Source organism: Sander vitreus, chromosome 8 (assembly GCF_031162955.1).
Source record: "Sander vitreus isolate 19-12246 chromosome 8, sanVit1, whole genome shotgun sequence".
Taxonomy (NCBI): Eukaryota; Metazoa; Chordata; class Actinopteri; order Perciformes; family Percidae; genus Sander; species Sander vitreus.
In genome coordinates, this window is record NC_135862.1 from 10,820,751 (window position 1) to 10,835,870 (window position 15,120).

The 15,120-nt window shown below is 39.8% G+C and overlaps 1 protein-coding gene across 2 annotated transcripts; it reads left to right on the forward strand.

Moving 5' to 3' along the window:
- Positions 1 to 1,738: 1,738 nt before the first annotated feature.
- ric8b (RIC8 guanine nucleotide exchange factor B) lies at positions 1,739 to 14,972 on the forward strand. Of its 2 annotated transcripts, none has more exons than XM_078256735.1 (10): positions 1,739 to 1,965; positions 2,392 to 2,439; positions 2,536 to 3,168; positions 5,433 to 5,527; positions 6,819 to 6,969; positions 7,260 to 7,358; positions 9,750 to 9,894; positions 10,133 to 10,277; positions 10,397 to 10,516; positions 12,588 to 14,972. In XM_078256735.1, the coding sequence occupies exons 1-10, from the start codon at positions 1,882 to 1,884 to the stop codon at positions 12,691 to 12,693; spliced, it is 1,626 nt and encodes a 541-aa protein (XP_078112861.1). In that variant the 5' UTR covers positions 1,739 to 1,881; the 3' UTR covers positions 12,694 to 14,972. The 2 variants fall into 2 exon arrangements, with proteins under 2 accessions (XP_078112861.1, XP_078112862.1); XM_078256736.1 differs by having other exon boundaries at positions 7,263 to 7,358.
- The last annotated feature ends 148 nt before the right edge of the window (positions 14,973 to 15,120 follow it).

Genomic DNA, 15,120 nt, shown 5'->3' on the forward strand with positions numbered 1-15,120 from the left:
TTGACCTCTGACCCCTGCCGAGATTTGTATTTATTGGAACATAGATCCTCTGTGTTATGTCTCTCCGAAATCCTGTGGGATTCACAATCGAGACTTTGAATGCAGAAAAACACAAGAGCAACAACAACAAAAATGGCGACCAACTATTGGTTTAATCATATGACCTGAGTGTCAATATCAATATCTGCTGAAGATTTCAGAGGAAGATTGGTGATCCTGGGTGTGTGCACAAGGACATCACTGTCAGCTGGAAGAAACGTGCTGCATGACCAGTAGGTCTCTTATCTGACATCACCAAGACACTGCAGTAGTAACAAGTACCTCACTTTTTACGTGCTTTGAAATAAGTCTATAACTCATTGATTAAAGCGTATTTCTCCCATAATCTAAAATGTCTTTTCATTAAACTAAAAAACAACAAATCAAGATATTAATCTGAAAATGTAAGATTACAGAAAACATTCAATCTGGGTTAATTTGTTAAACTCAGTATTCATATATTGATAATGTACGATTTGAGTGGATGAATAAATATACTTAAATTCACATACAGGGGTTCATTATTTTCCATAATAAAATATTTATGGGTATGAAGGGAGGGAAACTGAATTGTTGTAACATGTCCGGTCCATGTGCATGTCTTCGGATTGTTGAAGGAAGATTACACGGACAAAAGAGAAAACATGCAAATAGGTTTAAACCCTGGAGGTTGTTATTGTGAGGCAACTGCAGACAGCACATCCTGATCCCAACATGGAAAGTGACAATGATTTACCAGTAAGTCATAAGAGGTATATTTTCTGCATAGTCACGTAAGTGACTCCAGTAAGTCTGAGTCTATGAGACCTGTCAAACGGTGTGTATTCATCTGCAGCATCTGCCTCACTCACTCACATATAATAAATGTATCAATTTTCTAAATCCACAAAACAATAAACCATTTAAGATTCATATTTTCTTCACATGTGATGCCTCACATATATGTACAAAAACACTTTTGGCAACATTCCAGTTGTATGGGTACATTTATTTTATTCAGATAAGCATAGATGTGGAAGTTAACCTTTTTTTTAATGAATAAATAGCTTTGTATAGGCCACATAGTCAGTTTCACAGGCAATACTAACTTAGTAAGACCAAGCTAAGCATAACATTCCAGACTTGCAAAGAAGAAGGCCAGTTTATAATATTCTGTGACGGAACTAATGACTTTTAAATTGTCTCCTTCATTTTCAAATCCCATAACATGAGCCACAAAGGAAATATTAAATATCATTCTCAGATATGTTGTTTACAAGTTACACGACAAAACTTTTGTCTTATTAAACTGTGGGGCAATATTTATTTATTTTATGCGACATGCTTTTCAACCTTAATGTTTAATCTATATAAAACTGACGTGTACAAGCTAAACCTGCATACTAATACATTAATTCTCCTTTCCTTTTATTTATCCGATGTTTTTTCACAAAATCCCAAAACATAACGCTAAGTAGCCTACTATACTCTTTGCTAACACCATCTATTGTGGAACGTGTTCTGGAATCGATGCTCTAATTCAGACTTAAAAGCTGATATTTTTGTGATGTTATTATTTATGTATTATGCAGTATAATCATCAGACTGTTTATATACATACTCAAATCAAATTATTTTTATTTTATTTTATTTTATTAAGAAAATGGTACATTTGCACAGTGCATATCCCCAGTGGAGACCACAGCCGCTGATGGAGACAGTCAGGGGAGTTTCCCTGTTGACAGCAGCAGACCTGACTGACACTCTCTCACTAAGCTAGCCTGCCAGCTAGCTAGCTAGCTGCACAATCCCCCATTGGTCACGTCTAAACTAAGCTAACTACTTTATCTTCAGATATCCACCATGGATTTGAATATTATCTTGTCACAGCTTGAAACTGCCAACGAAGAGGAAATCGAGAAACTTCTGCGACAGTACAATCTAGAGGTAAGTCGCGGCTCTGCTCCTTTTTACGTCAACCAAAACAAACGGCGGTGCTAACGTTAGCTAGCTAGCTAAACAGCTAGCTCCGAGTTAGCTAAACATCTTACGAGCCGATTCAGCTAAAATGTTGGCACTATCCTGATATATCTAGCTGATTTTGCACCGTTAAACATATCACACCAATAATGTGAATAAGGCAACCAGAACCTTGGTTTACAACACCAACGTAGTGCTGATAATGCTGCCTGCTCACAAACCATGTTACTGCACGTAGCTAGTTATATGGCAATATAAGCACATTTTAGCTATTTATTGGAGGTCTCTGGGAAGAGACTGGGGTTTATTTATAATAAGGCATGTTTGATGTGTGTCTGTGGCATATCAGGCTGAGTTGTTCGGTGTCCACAATGAGCATCTTATCTGTTTCAGAACAGTCGCACCTTCAGTTTTGACCAAAAGGAAGAAACCCTGCGGAGTGTAAGTACTAGCTAGTTATCTGAGCATTTGATTATTAGACTACCAGTGTAGCCCAGTTATGTTATAATCTATAATTTTGTCACTCTGTCATTGCAGAAGCTGTGTCAGGGTGTGTTGTCAGTTCTTGAGAGGCAGGTGCAGCCCAGCTGTCAGAAGACATGTCTGGAGACACTCCGCATTCTGTCCAGAGACAAGCGTGTCCTCGCACCTGTAGCCACCAGGGAGGGCATGCTAATCCTGGGGGGAATGGCGAGGTTGACTGCTGGAGAAAACGGAGATGACAACAACCAGAAAAGCTCTCAGGAAGACACCCAGTCGGAGGAGGAGAGGGTGGTGGTGGTGGAGGCCTTAAAGTGCCTATGCAATGTGGTGTACAATAGTCCTGCGGCTCAGCAGGTTAGTGTAGACGTGCAGCTGGCTAATGGCCTGTGTGCCAGCCTGGGAATGGCCCGCACATGGCACCATGAGGTGGGCTTGTTCACACTGCGCCTTCTCTTCCTCTTGTCTGCACTGAGACCTGATGTGAGAGGGATTTTGAGGAGAGAATGGCATGCTGTGAGACTACTGACAGAGATCCTGGAGCACACCCTGGATGTGAGCTGGGTTGGTCCCTATGAAGCTGCCCGTCCAGATCCACAGGCCCTGCCCCTGCCTGCAGAGGACAATGAGAGAGCAATGGAGGCACTCAAAGCCTTGTTCAACCTCACACTGTCTGACGCTGGTGGTGAGGTGAGTGTGTAGTGGTTATGTGTTGTAGGTCTGTTGCACTCTAGTCATTTGGGTTTGTTCTCTGACTCATTAAGTATGTATGCAGGGGTTAAGAGCAGATCAAGTATGCATGACTTTTTTTCTGGCTTGGTCATTTGCTCAATTACAGATTTGACTGTCCTTGTCCAGAAAGATCTGCTCCCCACAACAGCCAGAGTATATCAATCTCTAACCATTCGTCCTCTTTACATCTATCTTAGGAAGACAAAATCTCAGTGATTCAGTGTAAATGTGACATAAAATGTAGAGTATCTTGATTAAAACATTGCAATTATACGTGCAGTTTAGTGTCCCAAATTCCCCATACAATGTCCTTAATTAATTATGAACCTGCTAAACCACCTGTGCTACCCTACCCTGTCTCAAATAAGACCCTCATCATTTGGGACACTCAGTTTTTGGAAAATAATTTGGGACTCTAAACTGCACGTATACCGCAATTCAATGTACTTCCAGATTCAGTTCATGCACAGTTTAAACGTTGTACTATATCAGAAAGATAAAAATGACATGTCAATTTACAGTACACACTGTCAGGAACAAACATGTAACTCGTGATAAGCAGTGACCAGTGTGGTAGCCAAGACAATTAGTAAGGAAATCAGTATCAGGTGTAGGCCTGCACGATTCGGGGAAAAATATGAATCACGATTTTTTTTTTTTAGCTTAGAATTGATAATCACGATTCTCTGCCACGATTTTTTTCTCACGAAGTGTAATGTTTATTGGACACATGAAGCATGACAAAACAAAACAAATTGGCGGTACCAAACATAGATTTTGTTTTGGCACCTATAGCACATTGCGCATCACCACCAGCCTGTAAACATAGAGGCTTCAATGAAGAGAAGGGAGAGCATTGGAGTGCCTTAAAACCTTTTATATACAGTCTATGTTTAAAACTCACAGAAGAAAGTAGTAGCGTTTGTGATGCAGTCGGCTTGTAAAATTAAATGAGAATCAAAGTCATTTAAAAAAAAAAAAAGTTTAAATCAAAAAAAAAAAAAGTTATTTAAAAATTAAATCGTGAACAGGGTGAATCGAGATCGCGATTTTATAACGATAAATCGTGCAGGCCTAATCAGGTGTGTAGGGGGAGTCCTTATGATCAGGTGTGTCAGTTTCAGGGCGCAGCCATGGGTAATGTTAGAAGTAACACCTGTGCTTCTCTGTCGATGACATCTGAAAATGGCCTTTTGAGAGTTGGTCAATCCCAACTGTCTATCCACCACTGATCCCCCTTTTTCTAAAGAAATTAACTGTAAATCCAAATTCATACAAGCTTTTGATGTGTTCATATTAAAATGGTTTTGCAATAGTTTCACTTCATGAAATACATGCTTAATTGGAAATCACAGTCATGATAAAACAGGTTGCACTCACCAAAATGCCCTCCTCCTTTTTTTTTTTCTTTTTTTTAAACTTTCACATTAATAACTACAGTGTTTCACATGTAAATCAAATATGTCACCAATATCCAATCCAGAATAGGCCTCTTTCACTGCAGCCATTTTGACTGGTCATAGTAGGAAACGCACAGGTGTTACCAATAACATTAACGATGGCTCGGTTCTTTTCAAGTGTCTTTTTGTAAGTCAGCCAGCATAAACAATACCAGAACCCTGAAACTGGAGGACCTAAATAGAATTCATCCATTAATAATGTTATTATTTACACCTTTTCTTACTGTGAGAAAATGTCTCTCTTTCATAGGCTACACACACAGGCCAAAAAACAGTATCATCTTATCCTGTGAATGAAATGGGACTAGACAGTATTTGGTACATATGCTTTTGGACCATGTGTCAAGTATTGTATTTGGTTGTGATTGATTTCTGAAAATCACTAGCAAACCTGGCAGTCTTGCTACATTTTATGCAATTTGGACTGAAGGGGACACATGACCGCAAAAGGCTGCATCTGACACAGTGTAAGTCCTAATGACACAAAATGTAGTTCTTAGTTCTCAAGTTAGATTCTGCTCTCCTCTTCGTCACTGTCGAAATTCAAGCTTCCTTATCCTCCTTTTTTTTTTAATCTAGATTAAAGGCTTTATCCCACTCTATCTTGTAGCTCACCTCCTTTTGCTCTTTAGACTGGTTGAATTTGAAGGCAGCTATTTTTGCAGTTAAGCCTTTGCCTTTTCTACCTCATTGTTTTGCTTTACCTCTGAACAATGAAACTCTGCTTGGAATTCATGTTTTGGTACATCCTTAATTTGATAGGAGGATGACCACCAGTTCCGACTCATCGCTGCCATCCTGCGTCATCTGTTGATGCTGAAGACTGAGACCGAGGAGAAAACAGAGGAAGCACACAGGTGGGAAGTCTGTCCTTTACTGCTCTTAAAGAGATCACGTCATGAAAAAATTTGATACCCACATTTGTGACATTTGGGTATCTGGAGTGCCTAACAACCCACAATCTGAAATAAGACAACCCAGTCAATTTTAGGTGGGCTGCCGAGATCATAAAAATGCCAACAAGCCATTTAGATGTGGTTCCCATTTATGTCACATGCAGGCTCATTATACTGCCCCCCTATCTGAGTATGTAATAATGTGTTGTTTTTTTTAACCTAAAAGCATGAAAACATGTTCTAGTAGAAACCCCAAGTACAAGTATGAACCTGAAAATGAGCATAATATGGGACCTTTAATATTTGAATCTATTTTGGTTAGCTACACTGTGAACATTGAATGAAGGTGCTCTGCACTTTCTAAGCTGTGAAACTGCTCAAACTTCATTTGAAACTGATTTGCATAGAAAAGCACTCAGACTGACAAAGTGCTCCTACTACTCAGGTAACTAATATAAGCACCCCTCTGGACAAACACTGAGTATCAAGCAATCAGCTGTGAATGAGAGAGCAGCTCACCACAAATTAAGACTGATAAGCCGCGGTCTGATAGCAGACTGCTCATTGGAGCCTAGTTGGGTGTTTCATCTTCCCGATGCTCTTGGCTGTCGTAATTCTGCAGCATCTTCGTCTCATGGTAATTTAATGCAGGAATGCCAAGAATCTGTGGCCATAGACTGCAATTTAAACAGTAAAATATGAAAGAGACTGATGTTTCTCTTGACCTGTCAAGTCAGAGGCTGAACTGGTTATGGGAGTTTGGCCAATTGACCAACCCAACTTTTTATATATATATATATATATATAGAAAGCAAAATTACATTAAGGCAGGTTTGAGGTGTTTAAAAATCAGAACTAGCTTTAAAATCGGTGTGCATCACGCAAATGAAGACATTTCAAATTTCCTCTCCAATCACAAACCTCTTTACACTACAAGATTACACTACACCCTAGCACACATTACTGAGATTTTCTCTCAACTCGGACTCCGACCTGCGGCCCTTTGCTGCATGTCATTCCCCCTCTCTCCCCTTTCATTTCTTCAGCTGTCCTGTCAATAAAGCCTTAAAAATGCCCAAAAAATAATATAAAAAAAAAAGAGGCGATTTGGTCATTTGCCATTAGGGATCCTTGACTTTAGAACAACTTGTCTCAAGAAAAATGTTCCAAAACCGCTTTACTTGACTGTTAAATATAAAGCAATTAGTAGATATATGTCATTAAGAGATTTTTTTATTTTTTTATTCTCCAGCCATGCCATCAACCTGCTGAATAACCTGCCTGTGTCCTGCCTGGACGTGTTAATCGACGTGCCTGTACAGGGAGGACTAGAGATATATGGTGGGAAAAACATGGATTCTGTCCAGCTGTTAATAGACTTCATGGAGAAAAGGATTGACAAGGTAACGTTTATGTTCTGCAGCAAATACAGAGAGAACTGGCTGTTGTTTAAACACTGAAAATTCAATTTAAGAATATGATTGAAGATATTACAGTACAGTGCCAGTGATACCAGTGGAGTAAATTTACACCTGATGTAATTGACACTACAGGACACAACAGAAATATTTTGCGCTTACCTGTAAGCTAAGATACATATATTTTAAACATAAGTACATTCTGACACTGCATGCCATTCAGTTTCTCATTCCCTTTTTGCTTGTGAAGTGTTTGTGGTTTGTGTCATTACAAGCAGGGCTCAAACTACAAAGAGGGTTTGACTCCGGTGCTCAGCCTTTTGACTGAGGGATCCAGACACTACAGGGAGATCCGCAGATATATCAAAGCTCAGGTACAGTAGCTGCCAACAGATTTAAAGGGGACATATCATGCTCATTTTCATGTTCATACTTGTATTTTTGGTTTCTATTAAAACATGTTTACAGGCTTTAATGTTTAAAAACACTTTATTTTTCTCATACTGTCTGTGCTGGAACACCTGTATTCACTCTCTGTCTGAAACGCTCCAATTTATCACCGGTCTCTTTAAGCCCCCCTCCTGAAAAAGCCCATTCTGCTCTGATTGGTCAGCATTCTGGGGGCTTCTGCATATGTGCTCTCAGCATCCCTGCATCCTCATTACAGCTAGGGAATGACTGTAGTGACACTTTCTACCGTGAAAACTCACCAATAAAAGCTTCCAAACCAAAATATTTACAACCAGACATGTTCCAGCGGGAATCTGATCTGAAATCGGGGGGAAAAGAAATTAACATTGGCAACTAGTGGTGTAATGGACCATAGTTGATCCGTGGTTAGTCTATATCCTTGACGTTCCACTTCCGTGATTGCTCCGGTGCCGCGTGAAATTCTGCCGGATGCATGTATTTTCCGTTTTCTTTGTGTTTGAATTTTAAACTCCGGTAGATTTATGAGGACTATGGTTAACTGCTCCTCAGATCTCTGCATGATAAATTGAGACAGCTAGCTAGACTATCTGTCCATTCTGAGTTTTCTTTTACACAACTATTTTACAGCGGCTTTTAGAGCTTAGCGCCGCCCATGACGATTGTGATTGGTTTAAAAAAAAAAAAAAAAAAAAGCCAATAAACCAGAGCACGTTTTTTTCCCATCCCGGAATGCTATGTGGACTAGCCAGAACCTCCTCCGCTCCGCAGCTTGTGGGTGGTCTGGCAAAGCGAGACAAATCCGTGGTTAACACTCACAGTTCAGAATGCATGTTAACCGTGGATTAATTGCAAAGTTTAACCATCATAATGGTGTGAAATAAATGTTTACTGTCGATGTTACTTAAAGTAGGCTGAAAAATCTCTATGGAGGGTTGCTGTTGTTGTTGTTTTCTGTTAAAATCAGTTGTGTGTTCATGTGAACGGAGCATGTTAAAAGCTGTTGATAGAGCCGGCTACAGATCCGTCGCATCAGTGGCAGTTTCTAGTTGAGTTACCTGAGAATAGGGGGCTTTGAGCCGGGGTTGGGTACCGAACCCCGGTGCTAATATGGCACCGGTGCCTAAACGACCGGTATCTACCAGACGGAATAGCAACGCAGATTTCAGTGCCTCATTTTGGTGTCACTTGAATGCCTGCGCTGCTCTCTGATGCTCCGAAACAGACGTTGGAGGCAACTGAAGCATTGCTGCATGTCATGCTAGTTAACACTAACGTTGCCCTTGGCAGCAGGTAACGTTAGCTTACTGTTAGCTAGTAGCTGGATTAAACACGGTTAAAACACTGACAGGTAAACGGTGTAATGTGACTGTATTTCACTGTAGAGGATTCCAACACCGGGACGTACAAAAGTCTGCAGCTTAGACACAAACTAGCACAATGGTCACTGCTGTTCAAAAAAACAACACAGACAAGACTAAATGCTGCGTTTACTTGAACCTGGTAAACCACATATTGCATTCAAAGTTATTGTAAACTAACCTTTTCTCATCTGTTTTTGTTATTGAACAGCAATATACTGGTGAAATAAGTTATTATTGTTATAACTTATAATTATATAAATTATTTAAATTCCCCTTTTTTGTGCTGATCCGAAAATGTATCTGATCCGTCGCTCAAAACCGCAAACTGATCCGAACCATGAGTTTTGTGATCCGTTGCACCCCTATCGGCAACCAGGATTACAGTTTTCCCTGACGTTAGCATGAAGCTACATGTAGCAGTGTATGTAATGTAAATACAAATATCTGCCAAGACTGTCCGAAGCTGCAATCTGTTAAACAACTTCTACTTGCATTTTTCACCATGTTGCACTAACTGTCTTATAAAGAATAGTCTCGCTTTGCCAGACCCTCCTCCAAAGCGTGCTGGAGGAGGGTCTGGCTACTCCACATAGCATTCGGGGATGGGAGGAAATGTGCTCTGGTTTATTGGCATTTCTATAAACTAATCACAATTGTCTTGGGAGGTGCTAAGCACCGGAGAAAAGCTGCGGTGCCGCTGTAAAATAGCCTCGGAAGGAACTTGGTGGAACATGTGTATGTTTAAAAGTTGTTTTAGTCATGCAACAGAAAACTCAGATTGGACAGATAGTCTAGCTAGCTGAGAGAGAGAGAGAGAGAATTAAAATATTTAATCAGGATTAATCGCATGATTGTCCATAGTTAACTCACGATTAAATAATTGCAAATTTTTTTATATGTTTTAAATGTACTTTAATTGGGGATATTTTAAATATGCATAATCTGAATCATTTATAATGTCTGCATTTTCAGGTACTTCCCCCACTGAAAGATGTGAAGATCAGGCCAGAGATCGGCACAACCACCAGAAACAAGTTGGTCCGCCTTATGACCCATGTTGACATGGGTGTGAAGCAGAGCGCTGCAGAGTTTCTCTTCGTCCTCTGCAAAGAAAGCGGTGAGCAGTTGTCGGGTCATGGGAGGAACAGGTGGCACAGCACACCAGATGAGAAAATATGAGAATGAGAGAGCAGGAATGTCATCTCTAGTTGGATGCAAGTGATGAAGTGACTGCCAGATGCATTACTGCTGCAGAACTATATAACTACAGCACGGCTCATGCTCACATATGAACATTTATATGTAACTTTGACTTTTTAATAACAACCTTGTGTATTTGTGGTGTTGTCTTGTAGTGGACAACCTGTTGAAGTACACAGGATATGGAAACGCAGCAGGACTTCTGGTGGCTCGAGGACTCCTCGCAGGAGGGAGAGGAGAGACTCAGTACTCCCAAGATGAAGACTCCGACACAGAGGAATACAAATCTGCTAAACCCTTGTGAGTGCTCTGCACAGGTCTAAGAATAAAGCATTGATGTGTTATATTAATGTGTATGCATTAATAATGTATGAATGTGTTGCAGCTTTACATTAAGCTTGCTCATCTGCTTGTTCCAGCATCAACCCCATCACTGGTCATGTGGAGGAGCCGATGCCGAACCCCATCGAAGAGATGACTGAAGAGCAGAAGGAGTACGAAGCCCAGAAACTTGTCAATATGTTTGACAGGTTGTCAAGGTAAACTAGAAAGCACTCGGAGAGCAAATCATTTTATATTTATATTTAATATTTTAATAGTGGACAGTAGAGAGGTGACAGGAAATTAGATGAATAAATTAAGGGACGACATGCAACAAAGGTCCCCGTTCGGGCTCAAACCAGGGATATTTTGACAACAAAGTCAGCGTCTTAAACCCCCTTGGTCAGGAAGACATCCCATATTAAGATATTTTTAGGATCCTAATCTGCAGAAAAATGTATTTATTTGTTTTGAACATGTAACAATTAAAAAAGAAATAAGAAAATACATAGTGATAGACAAGAAACAAACGTAAGATGCCGAAGAAGTCTTTGACAAATAATGAGTTGTGTTTCATTTGCAGAGGCTCGACTAAGATCATTAACTTTTTCAGTTTGAACAACTGCTGCTTCTCCTGCTCAAATTATTATTATTCATTGTTTCTTCTGCAAAGAGCCCGATGTATTTGTGTTGCCCTTTCCTTAGTGAGCAGAGGCTAATGTTAGTTAAGCACAATGTCTGTACAAAGGTAACAGTGAGCTTGCCACCTGGCCAACCGATTCGTCGAAGGAAGAATCTCTTGCCGTTCGCTGCAGCTTCAATTAGGACAAGACTTTAAGCATGCCGCAGCATTCAGCTGGAGTAAATAGAAGCTGCTGGCACGCCACTGGAGCATCATTACCACCACTCCGTTAATTATCACCTAATTGGGACACAGTCGGCTTGTTGGTCCTGGTTCCTTTATGTGCCGCATTCAGGTTTTTGATAAGTCATGTATCCTGACTTTATTCTTGGGATTCTGAGGAGCCAGTCAGAAAGGGAGTGGATGAGACAGAGGCACAACTAACAACAAAGCAATTTGGGTGGAACGTGGATGAAGAGGTAGAGACACGGGTGAACAAATGCACAGACATTAAAAAAGATGACCTCGTCATTGTTAAGCCAAAGAGGGGGTTGCGCTTTAATGAGGCACGTGCGCCCAGAAGAGGAAGATTCCTTTCCGAGGATCCATCTTCTTTCTTCTGTTCCTCAGTAAAGGAGGTGTGTTGGTGATGGAGAGGTGCTTCATCAGTACAGGCTCTAAGGAGATCGGTCAGAGCCCTGTAAGAATCTGCTCCCCTAACTGCTTAACGGGTACTCCAATTAGCACATATTTCCCCCCCTCCACCCCAGACCCCGAGTCCTCTGTCACTGCTAAGGATTATTTTGCGCTAATTGGGAGAGATGTTTTTGTTTGTTTTGTCATTGTGTTAGTCCTCATTTTACTTTCTGACTTTAACCAGTGATATAAGGCTGTGGACTGGTGGTGCCTCTGCAGGTATCACTGAAAAGATGGTTTTATATATATATATATATATATATATATATATATATATATATATATATATATATATATATATATATATATATATATATATATATATATATATATATATATATATATATATATATATATATATAAAAATATGCTGCTATATTTTCACATTTAACCACACCACAGGTCTCCTCCATCTCCTGTCAAAGAACGTAACCTGTAGTTTTTCCAGGATAGGTTCAATTTAATTGGAGGAATCAGTAGGACTTACATGGCCATTTATTGTTGAATCTCTTTACAAATGAATGCAAATGGGTCCTTTTTAAATCTTTGGTGGATAATTCTCTGATAAATCATCTCAGAAGGAGTGGTGACACACAGTGCAGGTATAATTGGATTAGGATGAAGGGGCAGCAAGGGCTTTGAGGAGATTAGTTTGAGCGCTGATCCTGTAATTAAACTGCCAGATGGGAGTAGGGCAGAGAGGGAGAGAGGATGGCCAGACAGGGGCAAGTGTCCATGAAGGGGGGTTGTAGAGTGAGGGTCCTTGAGTTCTGGATGTAAGAGAGTAAAGATTTACAAGTGAAAGCCCTCTTAAGACTGTCCGTGAATACAAAGGGTCCTGAACACAGTTAGGTTTTGTTTACATTGGAAATATAATTGATATGTTTTCAATTTACCTCCTATCCTATACATCTAACCTCTCTCCATCCAGAAAGGGGGCATCGCTGATGTTTTTCTTTTTGTGTCCACAGGCAGAACGTGATCCGGCCAATGGGGGTCAGGCCTGACGGGACGTTAGCACCTCTTGAAGAAACTCTCTGTGATCCACGCGAGGACTCGGGATCAGACTCCGACTAGTGCACTTCTCATTTAGGCCACATTTTCCAGGCTAAGCTTACTTGGCTCCAACACATCTGGAGCTGTGTTCCATTTCATGGCATCTTTTTAAAGGCAGCTGCCCATGAAGGTGGGTCCGTCAGAGGCACTAAAAGCTGGCCCAACCACTCTACTGTCACTAAGCAGAGGTAGTAGAAGTCAGTCAAAAGAGCCACACGTTGTACTGATACCTCCCAGTAAATCATACTCTATTAACCTAAACTTAAATTGGCAGATATTACAATGTTTGGATCTATAGTCAAGACTGCTCTCACAGAAACCCAAACTAATGCTGGAATTTTGGATGCACTTTTGAAGTCGTATCACCAGGAAGTCTAAATTGACAAAGTTTAAATCGTGATAACTGGTTTTGTAATAATGGACTGCTTATTACAAGTTTCAATGTCAGTGTGTTACAATTGTGGCACAACTGGCAAATAGTGCATCAGATTAACGGTCAATGTATCCATATAACTTCCATTTCTCTGTAAGTTTGATAGGTTTAGTTTAAGCGATATATAATATATGCCGGCCCGTTATGACATACTCAGTCTAGTGATCCAGCCCTGAACTGGGACACAGCTCATCATGTCCCAGGAAACTCTAGAGGCCCTGTCGCAGCAGTAAGACTTTCTCCAAAGTGGAAATGGACTTGATGTGCGGCAGAAAGACTGCAGTGGCATCATATGCATAGGAGGCCTCCATGGTTACTGTTGCACCTTCCTCATCTATTTTACCACTCCTTGAGTTGAAAAAAGAAAAAAAAATAGAGGTAATATAATTCTTTGCTGGATCATGTGTATCTCACTGAAAGCTCTTTTCTTATGGTTTAAGTGTCATTGGTCTGAATAATCATTCCTTCACCTGTGCTTTTGTTTTTCACTTTTTTCTTATTTTTTCTGCTACATAATGATTTTGTCCACTCTGTATTTCTAGATGATTCAAGTGCACATTACACACACATTTAAACGTGAAATCATTGAAAACTGTTAACAATGAACCTAGTTGTTGGTTTAAAATCACGAGGCCTGTCCAGTATGCACCACAGGATTGATTGAAATCAGGCACTGATTGCAGGTCTGTGTGGATAGATGTAACTTGTAGCTCACAGTGAGTCTGTCTGGTTGTGTAATTATCATGAATGTTGCACACCAGTTAGTCGCCAATGAAACCTTCTGAATTCAGGACTTGTTGGTTTACTGTTAGCAATGAAAAGTGTTTTGAACAAAAATACTTAAAAGACTTTAAAATGAAGACTTTAAATGGAGAGATGCAACATAATCGTGAGGTGGACAGTAAACCAATTTTTTTCTGCCTGTAGTGGACTATTGACAAAGAAATGTGTAAACTGCAATGATTGTTTTCTAACCCATTTTACTTTTGCCAAATCTGCATAATGTTAAATCAGTTCTCAGTGATGTGGGGGCTTTTTCTAGATTGAAATATTTGCTAATTTTATACAAATCCACAAGTTTACCGTCTGTATAAACTGAATATTTCTTTGTGTTGGTACAATTTAATTAAATGTAAAAGCTGCCAGTTCTGAAATAAGTCATGGTTGGTAGATTTGGCTCCCGAACTAACTGAAACTGTGCTTTGGGTACGTTTGTTTGTTTGTATTAAAACAAACAAATTGCTAATTACAATCCAGAGAAACAGAATATTGCTTTAACCAGAGAACATGTCATTATTACAGGAATCAGTGACTCGTTTAATAGTGAATAATCACGTACACACTTTCAACCTATCACCACTACTGCCTACTCACACACACAATAACTCGGATAAGTAGAATAAAAGAAATATTTAAATTAGTTGGCCTCACACAGGCACAAAAGACTTATCTTTGAGTTGCCTTCTTGAATTTCTTGTGACTGACCAAATGTTTTTTTTCAGCTTGGAATGCCATAAAAGGTCAGATATACAGTTGGGTCACAAGTTAAAGGGAAAACCAACATTACGTATCTCAGTGACGTGTTGGGCCAACACAAGCCACTAGGACAACTTTAGTGCTCCTTCTCAAAGAGGTCTGGTGACTGCAAAAGGCCAGAGCATAAGTTTCACTAAACGGTCGTGCATCATCAAACTGTTCAGTGGCCATTTGTTGTTTTTCCACTTCTTTCTTCAAGTTTGTCCCTTTAAATTTGTCATGCATCTGTATCACTGTTTTTTTTTGGTTTTTTTTCCTTGTTTGCTCCTGTGTAAATGCCTTTTGTTTTCCTTACACAATCCTAGTTGGATAAATCAAAATTGCATGCTGATCACTTCTCAATCTGAAAATATGGTAATAATTTTATTTTTGCACTTTCTTCATATACTGTAAATAGCACCACACTTATTTTATGTAGTGAGGCTTCCACTGAAACGTTAATAAACTGGAGAATAAGAATAGTTGTTTTTTGACCCATA

Excerpts from the sequence above, each read along its gene's own strand:
- ric8b (XM_078256735.1), top strand. The coding sequence starts at position 1,882 with ATGGATTTGAATATTATCTTGTCACAGCTTGAAACTGCCAACGAAGAG. Across the intron at positions 2,440-2,535 it reads AGGAAGAAACCCTGCGGAGT|AAGCTGTGTCAGGGTGTGTT; the intron begins GTAAGTACTAGC and ends CTGTCATTGCAG. Across the intron at positions 10,517-12,587 it reads ATGTTTGACAGGTTGTCAAG|GCAGAACGTGATCCGGCCAA; the intron begins GTAAACTAGAAA and ends TTGTGTCCACAG.